Genomic DNA, 24,958 nt, shown 5'->3' with positions numbered 1-24,958 from the left:
TGAGATATGTGGATCCTGTATATGGGTTTCTGAGGTCATGATGATTCATTGCTGAAGGAAATACTTCTCCTAACTTTACTGTAAACTGTGTAAACTCATTGAGAATATTATTTCCATTACAGTAGCAGTATGAGTGAAGATGAGAGAGAATACAGAACTCCATTGTTATTCATAGAGAAACTGAGGGAAATTATTTAAAAAGCAACAGTATTTATTAAAGTATATGTACAGTGAGGGAAAAAGGTATTTGATCCCCTGCTGATTTTGTACATTTGCCCACTGACAAAGAAATGATTCATCTATAATTTTAATGGTAGGTTTACCATTAAAAAACTCGGAACTAGGAATACACTAATCATAGCACATACAAATGTACAAGGCTAGACACACACAAAACAATTAGCATACACATTTTAAAAAGAGAATGAGGTATACAGAGTTAGCTCAAATGTTCAAATGATTATCTTCATATTCAAGCATCAAGCATATCAAAAAAACTTAACACACACACATTCACTGAACTTGAACATAAGCTACAACAATGTAAGTAAGTATAATACAAAAGTTTAAGAAGCCCTCCTCTACAAAAATGTTTCGATTACAATGTTCACTCACTGGTGTCCATAAAGCGTGGTCTCTTAATTTGGAGTGGTCTCTTTAATTTTTTCCTAGAGCTGTATATTATTGTAGTAACTTGTCAATTCCTGGGCATGTGGCATTTTCTTTATTATCCCCGTGGGGATAATAAACAAAAACAATATACTGTATACGGTAATATCTATACCACTAACAGTATCTGGTGAGCTAGTCCCAAACTGTTTGTGTGTTGGAGAGTGGAGGGCGGATTTGAAAGGGAAGTAGCAGCCGCAAGATTGAAAGTTATTTCTGTAGCAGTGGTGGTGTAGTTGCTGGCGTGTGTGTCTGTGTTTGTGTTTGGCTATAGTGAGCACCTGGAGTGATAGTGTTAGACTGGTTTTGAGGGTTATTCGTCGACACCCTTACTGGACTATATAGCCCGTTAAACAATTGTTGTTAGGTGATTGTGGGACGGCATACTGTCACCAGTTCTCTCTGTCTTGCAGTTCTTATGTGGACGTTTCCGGTGGAATTGATGCTGCTCCCATACACGCTTAGGAAAAAAGGGTTCCAAAAGGGTTCTGCAGCTGTCCATACAGGAAAACACTTTTTGGTTCCACATAGATCTATTTTTGGGTTCCATGTAAAAACCCTCCGTGGAAGATAGCACATTTGTCTTAAGATTGTAGAACTTTGAACCATCGCCACAGCCCATTCCCAGAATGAGTGAACCAAACTGGGCCTACAGATTACAGTGGGGGGTGTCACAAAAGGGGGTGTCATTATATTGTTCTTTTTGTCAGTTTTTTTTGTTCAAATACTTTGATTATATGCAACTATTTTACGACAGACCACAAAAGAAGCAGCAACCTGGCTGTAAGCTCCCACCAAATTGTGAAGCACCTGTGTGCATTAACCTTTTTTTAACTAGGCAAGTCAGTTAAGAACAAATTCTTATTTACAATGACAGCCTAGGAGCAGTGGGTCAACTGCCTTGTTCAGAGGCAGAGAACGACAGATTTATACCAGCTCGGGGATTCAATCTAGCAACCTTTCAGTTACTGGCCCCACGCTCTAACCACGAGGCTACCTGCCGTTATTGCATGGAAATAGTTCCTAAACTCTTAGCAAACTAAATGGCGTAGTGTTGGCTACACTTATTTATCGACTGACCTCACATTCTGCTGACTTGGAATGTTAAATTGTATTAACATGTATTAGCTCAACTGGATTTCCTTCTTTTTTAGCAACTAAAATAAATGTGTCTTATCATACTAATATAATCTTGTACTGTTATCACTGCAACAATATACGTAAGAAAACACAAATAATATGAAAAGCTCTATAAATCTAAGCACTGTAAAAGATGTACAATGTCTTTATTTATCTACAGCCTCTCACCTCTTAAGGATTAACCCCTTTTTTCAATTTTCGCCTAAAATTACATACGCAAATCTAACTGCCTGTAGCTCAGGCTCTGAAGCAAGGACATGCATATTCGTGGTTCCATTTGACAGGAAGCACTTTGAAGTTTATGGAAATGTGAAAGGAATGTAGTAGAATATAACACAATAGATCTGGTAAAAGATAATACCAAAAAGAAACTGACAAGGCTGACAAGGCACAAATCTGTCGTTCTGCCCCTGAACAAGGCAGTTATAACCCACTGTTCATAGGCCGTCCTTGAAAATAAGAATTTGTTCTTAACTGACTTGCCTAGTTAAATAAAGGTAAAATACATTTTAAAATGCGCAAAGTTTTAGACTGATCCAATGAACCATTGCATTTCTGTTCAAAATGTTGTATCAAGACTGCCCAAATGTGCCTAATTTGTTTATTAATAACTTTTCATGTTCAAAATTGTGCACTCTCCTCAAACAACAGCATGGTGTTCTTTCACTGTAATAGCTACTGTAAATTGGACAGTGCAGTTACATTAACAAGAATTTACGCTATCCCCCAATATCAGATATGTCTATGTCCAGGGAAGTTTTCTTGCTACTTACAACCTCATGCTAATCACATTAGCCTACGTTAGCTCAACCGTCCCGTGGAAGGGACACCGATCCCGAAGATGATTTATAAATGTATATACCGATCCCAATATATTATATAACAGTTATAACTAAGTATTTTAACACAAATAAACATTTGTACAACAACGTGGATGCCTCAGAAGAAATAAAGGATTACATTTACAGTATGATATTGCAGCTCAGTTTACAGGAAATGGTCAGATGCTTTCTCTCAAGCAATAGAGCCTGTCTGACTCTGTCTGAGTCTGACTTGCAAGCACCCTAGTCGGGATCCATTCAACATTGAAATACAGATAAATTGATAGTACGGTTTTAAGGAAAAATGACAAAATACTTTAGAATTGTCATACCATTGTACAATACAACAGAAAAGTTTATACTTATTAATCTTAACAAACTCAAAATGACATGCAGTACGTCTTTCTTGTTGCCATCTCTTGATGTTCATTTGTCACTAGTTCAATGGTCTGTCCGACCAACTCAACCAGGGCATGCATGCACAGAATGTTCAGTCAACCCTTGTCTTAGTTCTGCTTTATAAATGTACATGTTGTAAAATGTCTACCCTTGAGGTCTTACTTACTTACTTACTTACTTACTGACTTTATTGTCCCCATGGGGAAATTTTGTTGCAGTGTCATGCACACATTTAAAGTGGCGTTTAAATACAAAACAAGATTGACAATACAACTTTCCTAACAGTTACGCACCAATAAAAATAATAATAGTAAGAAATAAGAAATAAAACTTTTTTTTTTTTAAGTCTATGGGCTCCCTGCCACATCTGGGTTCCCAGCCATGTTGATCTGTCCATACTCCACCATGTCTGTGGCTGGGGTCCTCTGCTTCCTTTGCTTGTCTATTTTCACATCAGCATATACCACCTCCTCATCCTTGTTAATGCTTACTGAAAAAATGGAAGGAAGAGGAAAGCTGTTGTACAATCTGGACATGTTGTATGTTGTGCACAAAGTACAACTTTATTTATTTATTTTTTTACCTGAAGTATCATATCTGGATCTTCGTTTCTTGCATAGATGGTTAATACCGACATATAGTGCAAGAAGTAGTGTGAGAGTTCCAATAATCAAAGCCACAGCCACTGTCACAGCTACAAAAGGAAACTGGGAAGAGACAACTAGAAAGAAAACATCAGTACGCTTTTACATGATTCATGACTCATGCAAATTAAATTATATCTACTCTTAATTCAAAAGGTGGGAATGAAGTCAACTGTCCTGACATTACCTGGGCAGGCTAGGAGATCGATTGTTGAGTTCCTTCTGCTAACATTATTCTGAACAAAGCAGGTCAGTTCTGCCACATCACTGCTCTTCAGTGTGACAGCATTGAAGGCTACACTCCTGGTCAGAGGCTGGCTGTTCATGGTCCAGCTATACTGAAGACCATCTCCCTCTGAGGAGCATGTGACCAGGGTCTCTCCATTAGGCAGACAGAGGTGAGACAACACTGGCACTGACACCGGGGCTGACAGACACAAACACAGAGACTCTATAAAATCTACTGACTCATACAAAATGTATATCTAAAGCATTACAGTATATGTATTAACAATAACCTCTCTCGGTGTAGTATTACTGCTGCCATAAACTTATTGAAGTACTGACATCCCGGTGACCTTTCAGAACCCCCCTTAGGCCTAACTAAAAAAAAAAAAAAGGTTCTGTACCTTGTATCTGAAGTCGCATGTTGACTCGGCGCAACAGTGATCCCTCTGAGTTATATATTTCCATCTGGTAATCTCCAGAGTCATTTTTTAAGACTCTGTCCAGCCTGAATGTTCCATTATTAAATAACTCAGAGCGATTCTTAAACTCCGGTTGCAATTTCGGTTTCCAGTCTTTACCAGTTTTGATGTTCAGAATATATTTATCACCTTTCGTCAATCTTATTTCTTCATTATCGCTGTCTGCAGCCAGGACAACGAACAAGGCTTCTCCCAAAGCCCCATAGCATTGATGAGTTCCATTATCGTGAGAGAGATTACAGGCCGTGGCACTAACTGGGGAGTAATTATTTTAGGTCAGTGGGTAGTGTATGTTTGTGTTGCATTCATTTAAGTCTGAAAGTGCATTTGAGAGAAAAATCTAAATATAACAATAGCTCAATGCAAAATAATAGTGAAATAAAGGCAAAAAAAAAAAATGACATTTATGTTAAGCAAATATTTCATATACAGAGCCTTCAGAAACTATTCACACCCTTTGACTTTTTCCACATTTTGTTGTGTTACAGTCTACATTTAAATTGATTAGAAGTAGATTTTGTGTCACTGGCCTACACACAATACCCAATCATGTCAAAATAGAATTGTGTTTTTAGATAAAAATTAAAAAAAGAATTAATAAAAAACGAAAAGCTGAAATGTCTTAAGTCAATAAGTATTCATCCCCTTTTGTTATGGCAAGCCTAAATACGTTCAGGAGTAAACATGTGCTTAACAACAAGTTCCATTGACTCACTTTGTGTACAATAATAGGCTTTAACATTATTTTATAATGACTACCCCATATGTAAGGTCCCTCAGTCAAGTAGTGAATTTCAAACACAGATTCAACCACAAAGACCAGGACAGTTTTCCAATGCCTCAAAAATTGGTAAATGGGTAAACATTGAATATCCCTTTGAGCATGGTGAAGTTATTAATCACATTATGGATGTTGTATCAATACACCCAGTCACTGCAAAAATACAGACGTCCTTCCTAACTCAGTTGCCGGAGAGGAAGGAAACCGCTCAGGGATTTTACCATGAGGCCAATGGTGACTTTAAAACAGTGGCAGAGTTTAATGGAGGCTGGGGGAGCAAACTGAGGCTGGATCAACGATTGTAGTTTCTCCACGATACTAACCTAAATAAGAAATGAAGGAAGCTTGTACAGAATAAAAATATTCTAAAACATTCTAACTGTTTGCAACAAGGCACTAAAGAAAGACTGCAAAGACATTTTGCAATAAATTCACTTTATGTCGTGAACTCAAAGTGTTATGTTTGGTGCAAATCCAATACAACACATTGCTGAGTACCACTCGTCATATTTTCAAGAATGGTGGTGGCTGCCTCATGTTATGGGTATGCTTGTCATCGGCAACGACTAGGGAGTTTTTAGAATATAAATAAACGGAATAGAGCTAAGCACAGGCCAAGTCCTAGAGGAAAACCTGGTTCAGTCTGCTGCTTTCCAACAGACACTTGGAGACAAACTCACCCTTTACAAGGACAATAACCTTAAACACATGGTCAAATATACACTGGAGTTGGTTACCAAGACGACATTGAATGTTTCTGAGTGGCCTAGTTTTGACTTATATCGGCTTCAAAATCTATTGTAAAGACTTAAAAATGGCTGTCTAGCAATGATCAACAATCAACTTGACAGAGATGGAAAAATAAAAAAAAACATTTAAAAACTGTTCAATTGTTGTATAATCCATATGTGGCAAAGCTTTTAGAGACTTACCCAGAAAGACTCACAGATGTAATCACTGCCAAAGGTGATTGATTCAGGGATGTGAATCCTTATGTAAATTAGATTTTTCTGTATTTAATTTTCAATGCATTTGCAAAAATGTCTAAAAACACGTTTTCACGTTGTCTTAATGGGATATAGATGGGTGAGATTTTTTAAAATGTATTATTCCATTTTGAATTCAGGCTGTAACATAACAAAATGTGGAATAAGTAAAGGGGTGTGAGTACTTTCTGAAGGCACTCAGTTATTGATTATTTATTTAACAGTGAACCCAAGCTTCTTGAATATGTACTGCTTTTTAAAATATATATATATATATATTAACATTATGTAATCATTGAAACTGGATTAGCAGAACATTGGATTAACAGAACATTGGATTAGCAGAACATTGGATTAACAGAACATTGGATTAGCAGAACATTGGATTAACAGAACATTTTCAACAATTAGCATACCTTTCTGATGGTTTTTGTTTGTTTGTTATTATGGCTTGGCTAGGCTTTATTCTCCTTATTCTCTGTAATATAACGTCTTACCTTGTGTTGCTGCTGTCACCACCAAAACTATAATTATCATGGGATCCATTTGTCTTTTGCCTGCATAAAATTAAGAGGAATGAAGTTAAGCAAAAATCTCAAGAGGAGCATTAGCTTCAAAAAGGTGTAAATGGACTTAAACGGATCAAATTGTGATGATTCTATACAAATCAAAGACAGGCTTGTAGACAGTTTGTCAGGGCGACAGACAGACTTTGTCAGTTCTGCATGCCGTGCCCTTGTAGGTGCATGCTTGAAGTGAATAGCAAACCATAACTAGCCTACTCTGCTTGCTTGCAAACATTGTATTTTATTATTTTGTTAGGTATTTATAACATATTTGTCACGCCCTGGCCTTAGTTATCTTTGTTTTCTTTATTATTTTGGTTAGGTCAGGGTGTGACATGGGGGATTTATGTGTTTTGGCTGGTCTAGGGGTTTTTGTATGTTTCTGGGGCTGTTTCCTTTCTAGGTAGTTTGTATGTCTATGCAAGTAGTTTGGGAACTATCTGTCATACAGGACACAATGTGTGCTTTCTGATGGTGTCAAATCACCTCAATATTACTAAAGGTGTCCCGCAGGGGTTGATTTTGGTACTTGTCCTTTTTACTGTTAATATAAATAAGATTTATATATCAGCAAAAACCTGCAACATTCATCTGTATGCAGATGACGATATTATGTACGCTAATGCCCTTACTGCTGACCAGGCTATGTTGGAGCTGCAATCTGAATTTACTGCCTTTACAGGAAGCCCTTGTTGATTTAAAATTGGTACTTAATGCGGAAAAAGTAAATGTATGTTGTTTTCTAATTCTCATGGAAATATTTTGGATGGTTATGCATTGGATGGTTCTCTCATCGAGCAGGTTCCCGCCTGTAAATACCTCGGCTTTTGGATTGACAAAAATGTGAGGTTTAAAAAACATGCGGATAAGCTAGTTAAGAAGCTGATATTTAAAGTAGGCTTCTTTTATAGAAATAGATAATTCCTCTCCCTAAACAGTACAGTACAATATCTGTACCTGCTCTCTTGTAGTTTATTTTTTGCAGGTTTAATTGCATTAGCAAGTTGATTTGTGAATTGTTTTGTTCTCAGGGCACCATTGAGAATGAGACCCTGGTCTCAATTGGGCTCCTCTTAATAATTAAAAGTGAAATAAAATACAAATGAAAACCTTTAATCTAAATGAGCTGCAATGGAATAGAGATACATTATTAGTTGCACAAACATTATTATCAATATCATTGTAGAGATCCAAACAATAGGTCCAAATGTTGGTATTGTTTTTTTATTTTTATAGGCTATTCAGCACAGCATACCATGTTTACACTGAGTTAAGGTTGCCCATTCGTGTGCCAAGCTACAGCATTTCTGCCCCTCTCAAACAGGTCAACTTAATCTCTAGGCAAATGGTCCAATTTCGGCTGCCACACTTTAGTATAAATGTTTTAATCTCCCTTTTATCCTGGAGCTAAATCTTTCCATAGGCAAAACCTTAAAAATCTCCTGATACCACTGTATAATCCCAGATTCTTAATACATGATCATTGCATGGGTTGTTTTTTTTAATCCAAGTTAAATAACTGTTACTGTCTTTTCTTAGTAACGATTGGTTTCATTAGCCATGGTTAATACTGTGTGGGTCAGTTTCCTGGACAGAGAGAAAGCCTAGTCCACAGCATTATCAATAAAGAATGTCCATTGAAATAGCTTTTCAGTCCAGGACTAGTGTGTCCAGCATGCAATTTACAGTAGACCGCATCTTGCATTATCTTAGATTTACGCTTGACCTGTCTTTTTCCTCAAGTATCAACTTACATCGCCATATAACTCATTAGATAGAGAAAATGCATACACGTATACTGACCAGTATCCCTCACCAAAGTCAAAATGGCCAAGAAGTCCTGGAGAAAGTGGGCAAAATGCTTTAGAAAATGGTTATGCTCCTTGAATAGCTGTTATCTCATCTTAGTCCTCTCTCTTCTACAGTGTGAAAATAATGTGAACAACGTGTGACGCCTGACATCCGCTCAGATTGTGGCCAAAATGTGCTACCTGTACTTCTTAATGTTTTAAGGCCTAGTGGGCAGCTGAAACACTTTCTATGTATCGTTTCCACACAAAAAAAAGGGAACCTAAAAGTGAATATATACATTTAAACAGATCTTTCCATTTGTAAGGTGCCTCTTGAGGTAAGTTAGGCGTCATCATGTTTATTTTGTGTCAGACACAAATGAAACAAACCTTTAATGAAACTAGTTTGATGGAAAGCAACAATAGCTCTTAATGCAAGCCCATACCAACAAAAAGATTGGGATACCACATATAGATGATTAGACAGACGTTGTGGATTACAGGTGGCATATCATGCTTTGATTAATGTTGTGCTTTGTTGAAAAACACCATTAAATACCGTTAATACAATCTGGACTAGTTCTGTGTTAGATGTGCAGTGCTATACACAACAAGGACTCCGTAGTCACTAATATACAAATGTAACAACAAGATGTTCTACTTTAAGGCGCTTCGTAAAAAAAAAAAAAAAAAACATGAATCTAACTCTCAATACAGGAAGGAAACCAGATACTGTAGGCCTAAACATGAAAAGTGTAACTGGAGTGGTGGGTCTCATTTTCCATCTCTCAGAAGTGGTTTCATAAAACTGGCCCCGCTCAAAGCGTGGAGCGGTTTGAAAAGAAATGGCATCCTGCATTAAGGAAATAGGTCTCACTCAATCGCCTTAAAAGGTCAAAGTTTCAAAGAAAGGTTCAAGAAAGAAACATTATTCCACAGCAACAGGAATGTGTCTTGGGAATCAAATCAATTCCATCATTAAAATAATACTAATGATCGAAGGCCTATATATCACGTTACAAAAACTGGGACCACTCAAAACACTGTAAAAGACGGGCAATGCCTTTGACATTATAATATCCTTTTATTTACAGCCCCACATTCACAAGATATTATATAACGACGGCAAATTACTACTTTAGACCCTTTAGAAAATGTATTTTTCTAAACACACACACACGTCAACTTCGGTACGTTACAAACGTGCATGCCTCAAAAGAAAGTGTAACTTACCCAGAATAATAAAAAAAGCCGTGCTCTTATACAGTACGGTGCGAGGAGCGGAACAACCGCAACATCAGAGTTCAGTCTGATTGAAGTTCTAATGCCGTATTAAAGTGGCAGTAGGCCTGGCCATTATCACAATAAGACTAAACTACTGTATAAAACAAGTATACATTCTGTAGAATCAGTTCTAGAAATGACACAGAGAATTTGGCAGTTGGGGTTCTTGGTGTATCCTTCTCTATCAAATATGTTGAGGAAAACATTTGCCATATTCAGCGGATTTGTTCACAAATTGCTTTGCAGTACAAAGTGGGATATTCATCTATAGTGAACTGCCAATGGTATACAACTTTGGAAGAAAAAAAAAGCTAAATCCCATTCGGGCAGTTTTTCACAGCACAATCAAACATTCTGTGAGGAATTCATTGTTAGCAGATAGGGAAACATATACTGTAGCTTATAGAGGTGATATCATTTTCAAATTTGTCCAGTATTTACATTCTTCTGACAGTAAAAAGATAAAACACCGGTAAAATCTCAGAGTACATCTGAAATGTCACATTTAACACATTTTGAGGACTACAAGCCCAAGCAGAGAGAACCAAGGCTCATTTTACACTTGCATGCAATATAATGTGATGCTAACACTGGAGAGGAAAGAAACAGAAGGAATGGAACACATTGATAAAACAAAGTCACTTAATTAAAATCATTGCCATTTTAAAATCCACACCAAATCTTAAATCAGAACACTCTATTCAGTTCTTTTTTTTTTCTTTTTTTTTACAATCTGACTTATTGCAGAAAATCCTGGGGTAGTGTTAGTGGTCTTTTGCAAATTGCTTCTTACTTTGAACTGTAGTAGGCAGAATACTGTACTTTACACTATCTGTTGCAAGTAAGTTAAACTGCTCTAACAAGCAAGAGGGTTTGTATTGATAACACTAATAGGTAGGGAAGATCTGTACACCCACAGTCCTCATTGGAAAAACCTAAAGAGGTGTTTTAATATTACTTTCACCTACAGTACCCTACCCATGTTAAATATAGCTGTTTCTGTAGATATAAAGATGTAATAGTGTATAGTATTGAAGCCCAGAAATGGCAGTTTGTTGCCCTAGTCATATAATCACATGAGGTGAGTGGCTATTCAGACCAGCGGTCCACCATTCAGTCATTTAAACCTGTGAGGGGAAAGTACGGTTTCCTCTGTTGTCTACGCTAAATGTGCTCGAGGCACCATGATCACGGGGTGGTGGATTATCAACTGTGGAATACACCATAAGACCCATCATCAAAAGGAACATTTCACTGTCCGTGAATGCTTGCCCACTTCTCATAATCCAATCCATGTCAAATTAATCAAACATGTACAGTAGATATTTTGGTTCAGTGACACATGGTACATCGTCAATGTTTCTATCATGGCCTGCAAGTCCGGGTTCAGAGGATGGCGTGGCGGTGTGTAACGGTATGGTGTAAGTGCAACTGCATTGAAAAGGCCAAGTCACGTGTAAAAAAGAGATCTAGGCGGCGATTACGGCAAGTGCTTTAGAGATTCAACCCCCCTCGTACATCCATTTGTACTAATTGTGCCTCTGCCAATGAAACATGACAAGAAAAAATAAAGTCCGAGCAGAGACCGAATATAGTCCTGAAAGCATATATACATACATGAGAGCCTGACACGGTGTGACATTTATGCGATTGGCTTGTGACAGACAGCGTTGAGAGGAGTAATCTGATTTCAAGTAAAGAGATGAGATGCAGTGGGCTCGTGCTTCCTCAGGGCCGGTCGGTGGGCATCCCTCTGTGTCCCCATGCAGCCAGCTGGTCACCCACCTGTGTCACTCAGAGAGATGTCTCACTCAAACCCTCCCGCCCTCTGGAGCTCAGCTGGGCGCAGGGGAGGAGACAGAGAAACGGAAAGGTTCACTTTACCTCATTCAAGAGATGAAAAAGAAACACTGAAAACATGATGCAGTAGTCTGTGCCTGTCCAGCTAATGTATCTCTGGCATTGAGTAATAATAGGCCTGCATGCAATTGCAACAACTCCCACCAGATGGCAGGCCCTGATCTGAGATCTGTCTCCAGTATAGACAGTAGAAGAGCGGTGAGGAGACTCACCAGACTGACTTACTTGGTGATGGCGGAGGGTGATCCAGAGCGGTGGAAGTGGACTATCTGCCACTTGCCGTCGCGGCGGTGCCAGATGCGTGTCTCCTCCGACTGGGCGGTGCGGGGCATGCCGTTGGTGTCGATGTATTGGGTGATGCGGATGTAGGCGATGCAGGCAGCTTCCTCGCCGATCAGGTGGATGTGGGGGTTCAGGATGGTGGTGTGGACAGGCTTACTGTTCTTAGACCACACTGGGGTGAGGAGTAGCAAACAAATAAGACAATAGTCAGTCAATGAATAAGTCATTCTACAGGAATTTTCACTGTGGTTTATGACTAGGTATGCCATGTTCTCTCTCACTGATGATGTCACTTTTCCCTTATCAATGCTTTATGTAGTTCATATTTGAGTGGGTTCATTAATGTTATCATATCAGCATGTCTCTCTCAGCCTGCCACACTCTCATTATGTTTCTCTCCCTTTCTCTCCATTTCTCTCTTCCTCTTTCTCGCTCTGCCATTTTCCCAAATAGCCCAATCAAGCCCATTAGAGCCGTTTCCACTGCCTGGGAGAACAGTGGCTGATATGAGAGGATTAGAGCAGAGCAGGGTTGGTCCATTACTCACCACAAATGAGAAATCAGAGAGCAAATGAGCCAGAAGCGTGCTGTCTGCAGCCACGGCTGGACACAGCCACTGCATCAGCTAATGAGCGCGATATTCACTTACAGAAACTGGCCCCAAGCTTCTGTTCTCCATAACTTCCTGTAATCCTGTAATTGTCGCCTTGGTAGTTTACTCCTGCATTGTTTTTATAAAAAATATATATTTCTTGGTCCTGCTTTAAATTACGTGCCGCTTATATAGTCTTCATAAACACTACATCAACGTGTCAGAATTCACACGTTTATGTCATGCTCTATAAAGGGTTTATAAACGTGGCATAACTGTGTGACATGACCACCAATGTCAAATGTGACATAAACCTGTGTTTTATAAAGGGGGGGGGGCATAAGCACTGCTTAATAAAGTCTTTATAAATCATATTAAATAGGCTTCAAAGTGTCATGCATCTAGGTAGAGCATTGCAATGCCAGGAAAGTGGGTTCTATTCCCAGGACCATCCATACGTAAAAATGTATGCATGCATGACTGTAAGTCGCTTTGGATAAAAGCATCTGGTAAATTGTATATATTATATTATATTATTCTAAAATATTTCTAGGATGGCCCAACCTCTTTCCCTCTTTAGTGCATAGCTAGTATTGGACACGACCTCAACTTTCTCCCAAAATGCAGTGCTGCAAGATGACACACGCTCTAAAGTGCATATATATGCACAGCAAAAAACTTTGGTAGGAAATCCATTTGTATTTAAACAATAATCTAATTCCATTTTTTTCCACAAATTTCATTTTCTCTGTTTTGTTTTTACAGGTTTTGGTTTCCCCAGTTATTTCACACTTTTCAATAGAAAAACAAACTAAATTCGATTTTTCTGTGTTCACAACAATGCTTAAAACATCTTAAGCTGACAGTCCCCAAAATCGGGCACTGGATATACTAAAAAATAGGTACAGTGTATTCAAAAAGTATTCAGACCCCTTGACTTTTTCCACATTTTGTTACATTACAGTCTTATTCTAAAATGGATTAAATACATGTCTTTCCTCATCAATCTACACACAATATCACATAATGATGAAGCAAAACAGTTTTTAGAAATCTTTGCAAATGTATAAAAAATAAAAACAATTCAATGAAATATCACATTTACATAATTATTAAGACCCTTTGCTATGAGACTCAGTATTGAGCTCAGGTGCATCCTGTTTCCATTGATCATCCTTGAGATGCTTCTACAACTTGACTGGAGTCCACCTGTGGTAATTTCAATTGATTGGACATGATTTGGAAAGGCACACACCTGTCTATATAAAGGTCACACAGTTGACAGTGCATGTCAGAAAAAAAAACAAGACACGAGGTCGAAGTAATTGTCCGAGACAGGATTGTGTCCAGACACAGATCTGGGGAAGGGTACCAAAAAATGTCTGCAGCATTGAATGTCCATAAGAACACAGTATCCTCCATCATGGAAGAAGTTAGGAACCACCAACACGCCAAACTGAGCAATTGGGGGAGAAGGGCCTTGGTCAGGAAGGTGACCAAGAACCCGATGGGTTCTCCAGAGTTCCTCTGGCGATGGGAGACAACCATCTCTGCAGCACTCCACCAATCAGGCCTTTATGATAAAGTGACCAGACGGAAGCCACTCTTGAGTAAAAGGCACATGACAGCCCGCTTGGAGTTTGCCGAGAGGCACCTAAAGACTCTCAGACCATGAGAAACAAGATGCTCTGGTCTGATGAGACCAGGATTGAACTCTTTGGCCTGAATGCCAAAAGTCACGTCTGAAGGAAACCTGGCACCATCCCTACGGGGAAGCATGATGGTGGCAGCATCATGCTGTGGGGATGTTTTTCAGCGGCAGGGGCTGGGAGATTGGTCAGGATCGAGGGAAAGATGAATGGAGCAAAGTACCGAGAGATCCTTGATGAAAACCTGCTCCAGACCTCAGACTGGGGAGAAGGTTAATCTTCCAACAGGACAACGGCCCTAAGCACACAGCCAAGACAACACAGTATTGGCTTTAAGATAAGTCTCTGAATGATCTTGAGTGGTCCAGCCAGAGCCCAGACTTGAACCCGATTTAACATATCTGGAGAGACCTGAAAATAGCTGTGCAGCGACGCTCCCCATCCAACCTGATTGACCTGATACAACCTGATAAGGGTGTTGTGTGCAGATTGATTAATATATATATAATTTAATACATTTTAGAATAAAAAGTCAAGGGCTCTGAATACTTTCCGAATATGTTTGCATCCGAATACTGTATATGTTTACATTACTTATTTTATTGGTTTCCCACCGTTTTAGAAGTCAGAAGACATTACTAGGATGATGTCATCATCCCCAGTCGAATAAACCTGTATTTGCCTCTATCTACTGGTCAGCTGCATCATTACATCCATTTATATTACTTTACTGCAATGTTATGTCATGGGGGGGGGGGGGGGGGGGGTCCTTAGAAAAACATGAATCCAGCTGGACTGCATCAGGGCACAGACATGGCAAAGCAGTAGCGGAATTTGTCTCCAGCAGGCGGATCTAAATACAAAAACGTTCATAGTTCTCCGATAAAGAACCTACACCCTTCCTTAAACCTAAAATATGTAAATAAGTCATTTTGTGGGGGAAGTCAAACATTTGTTTTTTTATGTCGGAGGCAGACACATTGCATATGCTCACAATGACAAAAATGGGGGCCCTTTAGTCCTTCTCCCCTTGTCTGTTTAATGTGGATTGAGACGTTCACAAATTTAACAGATTTGAACTATCACGAATGTCAGCCTTTATTAGCTCAACGTAATTTAAAGCAGGACCTCTTTGGGTGATAGCTATTCAAGTTTTGTCACGTATACCTCCGCTCCCCCTCTCTGGCGCTCGATGTCTCCGGTCTACTAACCACCGATCCTGGCAACCCATTATTACGCACACCTGGCAACCTTCATTACGCACACCTGTGCCTCCTCATTAGGCACACTTGGACTTCATCACTTTCCTGATTACTCACCCTTTATCTATCCCTCCATTGTTATCACCCTTCAGGCAGTATTGTTTCTGTGTTCATATGCCACTCATATTCGTCTATCCACTCTGTTCGTTCTTATTAAACTCACCAACTGCACCTGCTTCCTGACTCCCTGCGTCTTCATTACGAGTGGAATACAGAAATCAAGTTTTTTTTTTATCAACAATTTTGAATTGGTTTGGATATTTGACTACTTCTCCAATCAACTAGCTAGCTGTTTTGATTTGAAATACCAGCCTAGATCTTCCTATATCATCTCATTACCCGTAGCCAAAGACCGTTTTCATGCGTGCAGTTTTCTGTACATTGCTTCGGAATGGTTGCTTCAACTGCTGGATGTTTTTTTCAAACAGAGGACTTTTAGTTGCTTTTTTGCTGCTTTGATGTGCTTCTCACCTGTGGTAACCATGGAAACTAAAGATGCAACTAGACACCGGTACACACGGGAGAGCCTGCTTCTTCTAAGACATCCATTCTAGTCTCCACCAGGGCTGGATTGTCACGCCCTGATCTGTTTCACCCGTTCTTGTGATTTTCTCCACTTCCTCCAGGTGTCGCTTGTTTTCCCCAGTGTATTTATCCCTGTGTTTCCTGTCTCTCTGCGCCAGTTCGTCTTGTATGTTTTCAAGTTAACCAGCGTGTTTTCCCGTGCTCCTGTTTTCTAACCCCTTTTTCTAGTCTTCCCGGTTTTGACCCTTGCCTGTTTTTTCTGGATTCCGTACCCGCCTGCCTGACCCTTCTGCCTGCCCTGACATCGAGCCTGTCTGCCACTCTGTACCTCTTGGACTCAGAATCTGGGTTTGACCTTTTGCCTGTCCACCACCATTCTCTTGCCTAAAAACGTGAAACATGCAAGAGTTGTTCCTTTAAACCAGAAAGGAAGCAAAGTTGAGCAAGGGTACTACAGACCAGTGTCAATCTTGAGTGTGGTGTCAAAGTTTATGTCCTAAAGTACATTATATAGAACATTCAGTCCAGTTATATATTCTCCCGGCACTTGTCAACTATACTTGACAGGTTTTATCAAGCAATAAATTGACAAGGGCAACTTCTGTGGTATGGACATGCTTGGCCTACAAAAAGCATTTCATGCTGTGAACCATGATAGTTTGCTGTACAAACTGAAAGCAATTGGTTTTGGCACCGACTCCTTATTATGGGTGAAGCCACACCTAACTGATAGGGTCCAAAGTGTGGATGTGGGCAGGACATTGTCTGACGCTAAAGGGGATAAATGGTTCACCGGGGAGACATCACAGTTTTGGGGCCATTGCTTTTTTGTTTGTTGTTGCTCTACCTAAATGACATAGACTCCGCCTGTTCATGCCCTCTGTTCCTGTACGTGGATGAATCTGCCCTCTTGGTTTCACATAAGAATAAGTAGACCGTTGAAAAGACCCTAAGCAGCGAACTGACTAAAGTCAGTAAGTGGTTATCCGGCAACAAACTGTCTCTGCATTTAGACAGAACGCATCCTGTTTGTTTCCCGAACACAACGTGAGAAACTCCTCCTCAACTTCTCTGTCAAGTGTAATGGTGTAGGGGGAAAAAATGCTCCGTTACAAACTTGGTGTGTGAACTGGACCCAACACATGACAGGTGAGGTTCACCTGTTCACTCAAGGTTCACTCCATGACAACGTTCCTGGCAAGGGTAGCCAAGTTCCTGGATACAGAGTCTATGAGGACCCTGGCAACATCTCTGATACATTGCCACTAGGACGATGCATGTATCTCATGATTCAGTGGCATAAAAAAAAAAATTACGTCCGAAAACAAAATTACACTCCAAGCTCAGCCATAGGACGCACATTTCAGGGGACTGAGCGCTTGATTTGGTGGTGCAGATCAAACTGTTGATGTTTTTAAAAAAGTTATAAATTATCTTTCCCCCAGTTACCTGTCTGGTTATATTCATTTCATTAGAGACTCTCATAGCCATCACACCAGAGCCAGTTGGCAATATCAGACCGCTGCGCTATAGACGCATGGCTGGAAAAAAGCTATTTCCATTACACTGGTGCAGAGGAATGGAATGGTGTACCAAACCATATAAAATACATCCCTACACTAGGGAATTTAAAAATAAACCATAAGAAATGGTTTATGGGCAAAATGCTTTCAAACGGCACAGGCTTAGAGAAAGTATCATTGTTTTAATGAATGTTACCTGGTAATCAATTAGATTTTATTTTCAAGGTTTCCTCCTTATTGATGAGATGTATTTGAGATGTGCTTTGTTTTCATGTTATAATCTTGGGTATATTTTGTATTTGTGTATTTTCATGAAGCATTTTGTGGTTCTATTGTGTTTATAATAAAAAAATAATAAAACATCTTAACCACATCTAAGGAAATATAAATTACATTGTGTCACTTATTATGGATACTGTTAGCTAGAGCTTATTGGCACAAAGGGACTATTAAAGCGCATTCCAAAGATATATTATACTAAAGTGTCACTTTCTCCCTCACTGGGACAATAAATGGATTGTTACTGCTGTATAGCAAGAGGTTTATAGTCATCCTGTGTACAGCCCTGGGATTTGATTACATATCCTCTGAAATTCAACACAGTTGTCCTATAGCGTGAACCTGTCTGTGTGTGATGTAAAATGTATATTTGTCATTTCAAAAGACATATAGTAGGAGTGAAGGCAGAGGAAGGGAGCAGCTCACAGTTCTCAAAGTAAAAGCGGTGGAAGTCCAGGCCCTCCACTAGGTTACCCAGAGCCTCTGGCTCAAACGCTGTCACGCTGGGGTCACACATCTTCCTACAGGAGAGAGAGAGAGAGAGAGAGAGAGAGAGAGAGAGAGAGAGAGAGAGAGAGAGAGAGAGAGAGAGAGAGAGAGAGAGAGAGAGAGAGAGAGAGAGAGAGAGAGAGAGAGAGAGAGAGAGAGAGAGAGAGAGAGAGAGAGAGAGAGAGAGAGAGAGAGAGAGAGAGAGAGAGAGAGAGAGAGAGAGAGAGAGAGAGGAGAGAGGGAGAGAGAGAGAGTGAAGAAAAAAAATAAAGAGAGACAGAAGCAGACAGAGTCAGGGATACAGACCGACAGTCAGAGACAGTAAGACAACTGGGGAGAAATAGAGCCAAGGTTATCTTCTGTTCTGCTCTTTGAAGTGCTTCAGTGAAGCGGTGAGACTGACCCTTATAGACCCAGTCAGAGCTGCTTTTGCAGTATTTGGGGCATGTGACTCACTCAACACAGTGTTTTCCGTGTCCATGGCAGATCGCTGCATGGTTGTAAAAGAGTTGAGCATGCAGGCAGAAGATTCTTTCCAGGCCTTGGTAATTGGCAGACAGCGCTACCATGACTGTGAACCTCTAACAACCACCTCTAAAAAAATCCCCTCCTGGCCTGGATGGGAATTTTATACACTTGGTTTTGAACAGGTGCTCTGATGACCCCCTGGCCGCAAGTTGTGACAGACATGCGAGGGACAGACTGGGGGTTTGCTACTCTCCTCAGAATGCCAACTTTGGAGAAAAACCTGCTGCTGAAGAAATCTATATCTGGCACTGTGCAGTGGGCTGGGGGAGAGTCACACTACTCAAGCACTTCAAGATGGGATATTGAATTGATCACTTTTACCGTTTACACAGTTCAAGAGCTGCATATAATGAAATAAAACGTTATTCATACGGTTTGCATAGAATATATTACCATGCAGCATACGTGCAACATTCTGGAGCAAATTATTGACATGCACAAGCTATTCTTGACCAAAGGATCAGCTTGTTAAGCCTTCAAATAGCCTCGATTGGTCAGGCAGACATTTTTCTACCCTCCTTTATCAGAGGTAATTAGTTCCAGACACATGCACTGAGACTGATGTTCTCTCTAAATCAGTAAGGACATAGACCTAAGGAGTTCTCCCCTCACAACCACCTTAATGCCATCTTAGATTAACGTCTAAAGCCAAACCCGGAGTTATCAATTGCACTGTCACAATTGAGCTCATCAGACTCTATCAGTGGAATTGCATTGAAACAGATGTCACTAACATTTGTTTCTATTCCATCTATGTTACTTATATGCACTCTTAGAGGGGGGGAAAAGGAGGTTATCTATAACCTAAAGGGTTTCTTCGACTGTCCCCATAGGAGAAACCTTTGAAGAACCCTTTTTGGTTCCAGGTAGAACCTTTTTGGGCTCCAGGTAGAACTCTTTCCACCGAAGGTTCTACATGGAACCCAAAATGGTTTTATCTGGATCCAAAACGGGTTCTATCTGGAACCAAAAGGGGCTATTCTGTGGGAATTGCAGAAGAACCCTTTTGGAACCCTTTTTTATCTGTGAGTGTACAGCAGTAGAGTGGGTGAACAGCAATGGGAAGGTACAGTACACGATTTGTTTACTTACGTATAGCTCTCGAAGTCTCCATTGCTGATGGCTTCTATAAGTTGCTCTGTCACCTTAATGATCTCCTGTTTCCTCACTGTGAAACACAGAGACACAGCTCAGACACACAGCTCAAGCACACAGCTCAAACACACAGCACAAACGTACAGCCCTGCACTGAAACTACTTGACAACAACCACCATGATGAATGGGACTGCAGTAAAATTAATTATTTTCCAATATGCCTGGCACTGGAAGAAATAAATGAGATCCCTCCTTCGTAAAGCCCTGGGACTTGATTATATATCCTCTAAAATTCAAGACTGTGAGGTACCATTTCAAAGATACATTATAAAGTAGGAGTAATTTGTGTGTGTGTGTGTATGCGTTTGTGCGTGCATGCGTTTGTACATGCATGTGTGTGTCCACGTGTGTGACCGCGTGTGTGTGCGTACTTTGTACATGCATGTGTGTGGACTTGTGTCCGTGTGTGTGTCCGTGTGTGCTGCCTACTGCCTCCGAGTGCTTTACTGCGTGTGAAGGGGATGTTCTCTGCCCACATGGAGAGCTGCTTGTGCCGAGAGAGCTTTTACTCCCACCAGCTCTGGGTCGCAGCTCAGAGTTGGGAAAGCAAGGTCGCGCCTTGCATATGGCAAAGAGGGGTCGCTCACAGGGGTGACATCCTCGCAGTTTGACCTCCTAACTCACTTTTCCTTTTCTGTAAATACAGAACTGATAGAATTATAATTTTCTCTCTATCCTTCCTTCAGCCCCCCCTCCCCGAGCACCTCCTCCAACCACTGCAGAGAACACAGTTCTATCTCTCGTCCCGCCCACTCCACCCACACAGTTGCTCTGCATCACCCGGATTGCAGTTCTGCCACATGGATCTCACTCCTCCCTGGAGAAATCACAATGCAATTTTCTGGAACTACTTCCGGAAGGAGATAAGGTGTTGAAATGCACACATTTGTTTCCCCCCAAAAAATCGACGAGCCTCTCCTAGTCAAAGAGGAGCCTTAACTCACAGGCCCTTCTCTTCGAACACTCTTAAAAATAGAGGTGCAAGTTGGGATCCAAATAAGGTTATTGAGAGCGAGGCTAGAAGGGAACCGTTTTAGGGTCTCTGAAGAATCATGAATGGGATGGTTCTTTGAAGAACCGTTCAGAAATCCAAAACCAGAAACATTTCAGCCCTCCAGGAGTGGAATTGAATAGCCCTGCTAACGCCTTATTTGCATATTTCCCAGGGTGCCTTTAGAGTGAATTTTAGAGTAACCAGTACCACACGTCTATTTTTGCTAGTGACAGAGACATGGTTGTTGCATTCATTCATTTTCAGTCCTGTGGCCCTCACCAAGTGAGATCCTAAGTGAATATGTTGTCATCAAAATGGTATTATTCAAGACAATACATATTTCATAAGGCCTTCCTTTGAGGGCCTAGTTATACCCTAATACAGTTGCCTGAAACTCATAGTTTACAAGCCACATCAGGCCTGCAAGTCACATTATGCTGGCCAGAGTGGGGATATCCAACATTTCAATGTTTTATTACACCACAACCTGAATTCAGAATGACTGCCAGGGTTTGGTAGAATAATGTGTGAGACAACCTTAAACATCTAAAGTGGAACAATCATATCAGGTGTGATAAATCCAAGTAACAGATTGGAATATTTTTTAAATATGTATGTTATTTATATTTGAGTAGCCTAAGATGAATGAATCAATCAATGTGCATGCAAAAACACTAAAACAACAAACAATTACAAAGAAATCTGCCAGCAAAAGAGCATGCTGGGAAATATGACGATAGACATGGTTTTGGTTCAACTCTGGTCATAGAGAGCAATAGTAATGGTGTCTTTTTATAGGCATTAACTCTGTCATGGCTTGTTGAACAAAGGCAATGGTAAAGTTAATTGAGGTTTTTAAGGGTTTTGGTTAAATGTCGAAAATAAGATCTGTGGTAAACACAGGTTTAGGAGAGTTTAAATGTTCTGTTCTATTAAATAATCTTAATCTGCTAAAGTCACTTTTTGTACATTTTGAAGCATTTATGTCATTTTAAAACACATAAACGCTTCATAATTCATAACGGTCATGTTAACTGACTGATATTATCTCATAGAACAAAACGTATAAGATCTCCAAAACCTGTGTTAACCTCAGACCTTATTTTTGCCGTTTACCCCAAAACCTTTTTCTTTCGCCATTCATTTTCCCCATAGGAATGGCTGAACGAGGTAACTCATTTCCGGTTTTTAGGACTACAAACTGGCAAGCTCTATTAACACCAACACTGTGGTTATTTTACACCTCTGAATCAACATATACAGTGGGGAGAACAAGTATTTGATACACTGCCGATTTTGTAGGTTTTCCTATTTACAAAGCATGTATAGGTCTGTAATTTTTATCATAGGTACACTTCAACTGTGAGAGACAGAATCTAAAACAAAATTCCAGAAAATCACATTGTATGAATTTGCATTTTATTGCATGACATAACTATTTGATACATCAGAAAAGCAGAACGTAATATTTGGTACAGAAACCTTTGTTTGCAATTACAGAGATCATAGGTTTCCTGTAGTTCTTGACCAGGTTTGCACACACTGCAGCAGGGATTTTGGCCCACTCCTCCATACAGACATTCTCCAGATCCTTCAGGTTTCGGGGCTGTCGCTGGGCAATACAGACTTTCAGCTCCCTCCAAAGACTTTCTATTGGGTTCAGGTCTGGAGACTGGCTAGGCCACTCCAGGACCTTGAGATGCTTCTTACGGAGCCACTCCTTAGTTGCCCTGGCTGTGTGTTTCGGGTCGTTGTCATGCTGGAAGACCCAGCCACGACCCATCTTCAATGCTCTTACTGAGGGAAGGAGGTTGTTGGCCAAGATCTCACGATACATGGCCCCATCCATCCTCCCCTCATTACGGTGCAGTCGTCCTGTCCCCTTTGCAGAAAAGCATCCCCAAAGAATGATGTTTCCACCTCCATGCTTCACGGTTGGGATGGTGTTCTTGGGGTTGTACTCATCCTTCTTCTTCCTCCAAACACGGCGAGTGGAGTTTAGACCAAAAAGCAATCTTTTTGTCTCATCAGACCACATGACCTTCTCCCATTTATCCTCTGGATCATCCAGATGGTCATTGTTAAACTTCAGGCGGGCCTGGACATGCGCTGGCTTGAGCAGGGGGACCTTGCGTGCCCCAGACCAAGGGTGATTGACCGTCATCTTGAACTTCTTCCATTTTCTAATAATTGCGCCACCAGTTGTTGCCTTCTCACCAAGCTGCTTGCCTATTGTCCTGTAGCCCATCCCAGCCTTGTGCAGGTCTACAATTTTATCCCTGTTGTCCTTACACAGCTCTCTAGTCTTGGCCATTGTGGAGAGGTTGGAGTCTGTTTGATTGAGTGTGTGGACAGGTGTCTTTTATACAGGTAACGAGTTCAAACAGGTGCAGTTAATACAGGTAATGAGTGGAGAACAGGAGGGCTTCTTAAAGAAAAACGAACAGGTCTGTGAGAGCCGGAATTCTCACTGGTTGGTAGGTGATCAAATACTTATGTCATGCAATAAAATGCAAATGAATTACTTAAAAATCATATAATGTGATTTTCTGGATTTTTGTTTTAGATTCCGTCTCTCACAGTTGAAGTGTACCTATGATAAAAATTACAGACCTCTACATGCTTTGTAAGTAGGAAAACCTGCAAAATCGGCAGTGTATCAAATACTTGTTCTCCCCATTGTATTTAAAATGGTATTTAAAAAAAAAATTATTCTGCAGAACCGAAGATGCCATGTCAGGAACCCCACAATTAACTCAAAGGTTCTTTATCAGGCAATAGTTCTCCAGGGAACATTAAGAGCTGAGAAAGAACCACTGAATAACTTGTATTCATTGTTCAGTGTAGTTGGTAAGAGATAGAGGTCTTTTTATTTTTTAATCAGTCTTTTTATCTATTTATTCCCATTCCCTAGAACATGGAGGATCAAACTCAAGGAGCCCTTAATGACATAAGCAATAGCTATGCAACTCCCCCACCAACCGTTATCTTACTGACATACTCATATTCATTCAAGGGTACTGCCGCTGTCAATGTATCAAATGGGAGTCAATACAGTAGCTATTTGTATTGCTTTATGAACTGAAATGTTTTCACAGTAGTCAATTGTCATAGTAGACCTGCCTCAAAAAACATACAGTAGAGATTTTAGAATCTGCTCTCCCCCTCGGTTAGGTTGTCAGTCTGTAGCCATGTACATGGCATTCCAGACGAATTCAGAACCCTTCCCTTTTTCCACATTTTGTTATGTTAGAGCCTTATTCTAAAATGGATTTAAAAAATGCTTCAATCTACACACAATACCCCTTAATGACAAAGTGTCACACCCTGATCTGTTTCACCTGTCTTTGTGCTTGTCTCCACCCCCCTCCAGGTGTCGCTCATCTTCCCCCGTGTATTTATACCCGTGTTCTCTGTTTGTCTGTTGCCAGTTAGTTTTGTTCTTGAAACCTGCTATCGTTTGTTCCCCTGCTCCTGTCTGTTTCTTGCTCCTGTGGCCGAGTCCTTCCCGGTTTTGACCCTTCTGCCTTCCCTGACCCTGAGCCTGCCTGCCGTTCTATACCTTGTCCCATCTCACTGGATTATCGACCCCTGCCTGCCCTGACCCTGAGACTGCCTGCCATTCTGGACCCTTTGCACCTTCTCTGGACTTCTGACCCCTGCCTGCCTTTGACCGATCGTTTGCCTGCCCCTGTGTTTAGAAATTATCATTTGTTTCTTCGACACTGTCTGCATCTCGGTCATACCTGAAACGTGATACAAAACGAAAACAGGTTTAGAAATCTTTGTAAATGTATTATTCAAAAGCAAAAACAGAAACACCTTATTAATATGAGTATTCAGATTCTTTGCTATGGGACTCAAAATTGAGCTGCATCCTGATTTCATTGATCATCCTTGTACATACAGTGCCTTGCGAAAGTATTCGGCCCACTTGAACTTTGCGACCTTTTGCCACATTTCAGGCTTCAAACATAAAGATATAAAACTGTATTTTTTTGTGAAGAATCAACAACAAGTGGGACACAATCA

The 24,958-nt window shown here is 40.4% G+C and overlaps 2 protein-coding genes across 6 annotated transcripts in view; both read right to left on the bottom strand.

Annotated features, from left to right (window-relative positions):
- Positions 1-3,376: 3,376 nt before the first annotated feature.
- Positions 3,377-6,693, bottom strand: LOC149980045 (T-cell surface antigen CD2-like). The gene is made up of 5 exons (XM_090188530.1): positions 6,645-6,693; positions 4,303-4,635; positions 3,861-4,100; positions 3,613-3,750; positions 3,377-3,519 (listed from the first exon to the last, which is right to left on the bottom strand). The coding sequence occupies exons 1-5, from the start codon at positions 6,691-6,693 to the stop codon at positions 3,377-3,379; spliced, it is 903 nt and encodes a 300-aa protein (XP_090044656.1).
- Positions 6,694-9,567: 2,874 nt separating this feature from the next.
- LOC110534177 (calcium/calmodulin-dependent protein kinase type II subunit alpha) overlaps positions 9,568-24,958 on the bottom strand; it is a 70,641-nt gene continuing 55,250 nt past the window's right edge. For 3 of the 5 annotated variants that reach the window (XR_016483773.1, XM_036933294.2, XM_036933295.2), the window contains 4 exons: positions 19,869-19,944; positions 18,186-18,280; positions 11,873-12,101; positions 9,568-11,626 (listed from right to left, as the gene is read on the bottom strand). Coding sequence is in view for 4 of the 5 variants with exons in the window: in XM_036933294.2 (XP_036789189.1) it covers positions 11,623-11,626; positions 11,873-12,101; positions 18,186-18,280; positions 19,869-19,944 (404 nt within the window). In the remaining variant the exon portion in view is untranslated. Of the gene's footprint in view, positions 11,627-11,868; positions 12,102-18,185; positions 18,281-19,868; positions 19,945-24,958 lie in introns of those variants that run through there. The other 2 variants (XM_090186990.1, XM_090186991.1) reach the window with 1 other exon arrangement.

This window comes from Oncorhynchus mykiss, chromosome 10 (assembly GCF_057628025.1).
Source record: "Oncorhynchus mykiss isolate SJ-2025 chromosome 10, ASM5762802v1, whole genome shotgun sequence".
In the NCBI taxonomy this organism is placed as follows: domain Eukaryota; kingdom Metazoa; phylum Chordata; class Actinopteri; order Salmoniformes; family Salmonidae; genus Oncorhynchus; species Oncorhynchus mykiss.
Note: the sequence above shows the minus strand (reverse complement) of the source record. Positions and strands in the feature narration are given on the sequence as shown.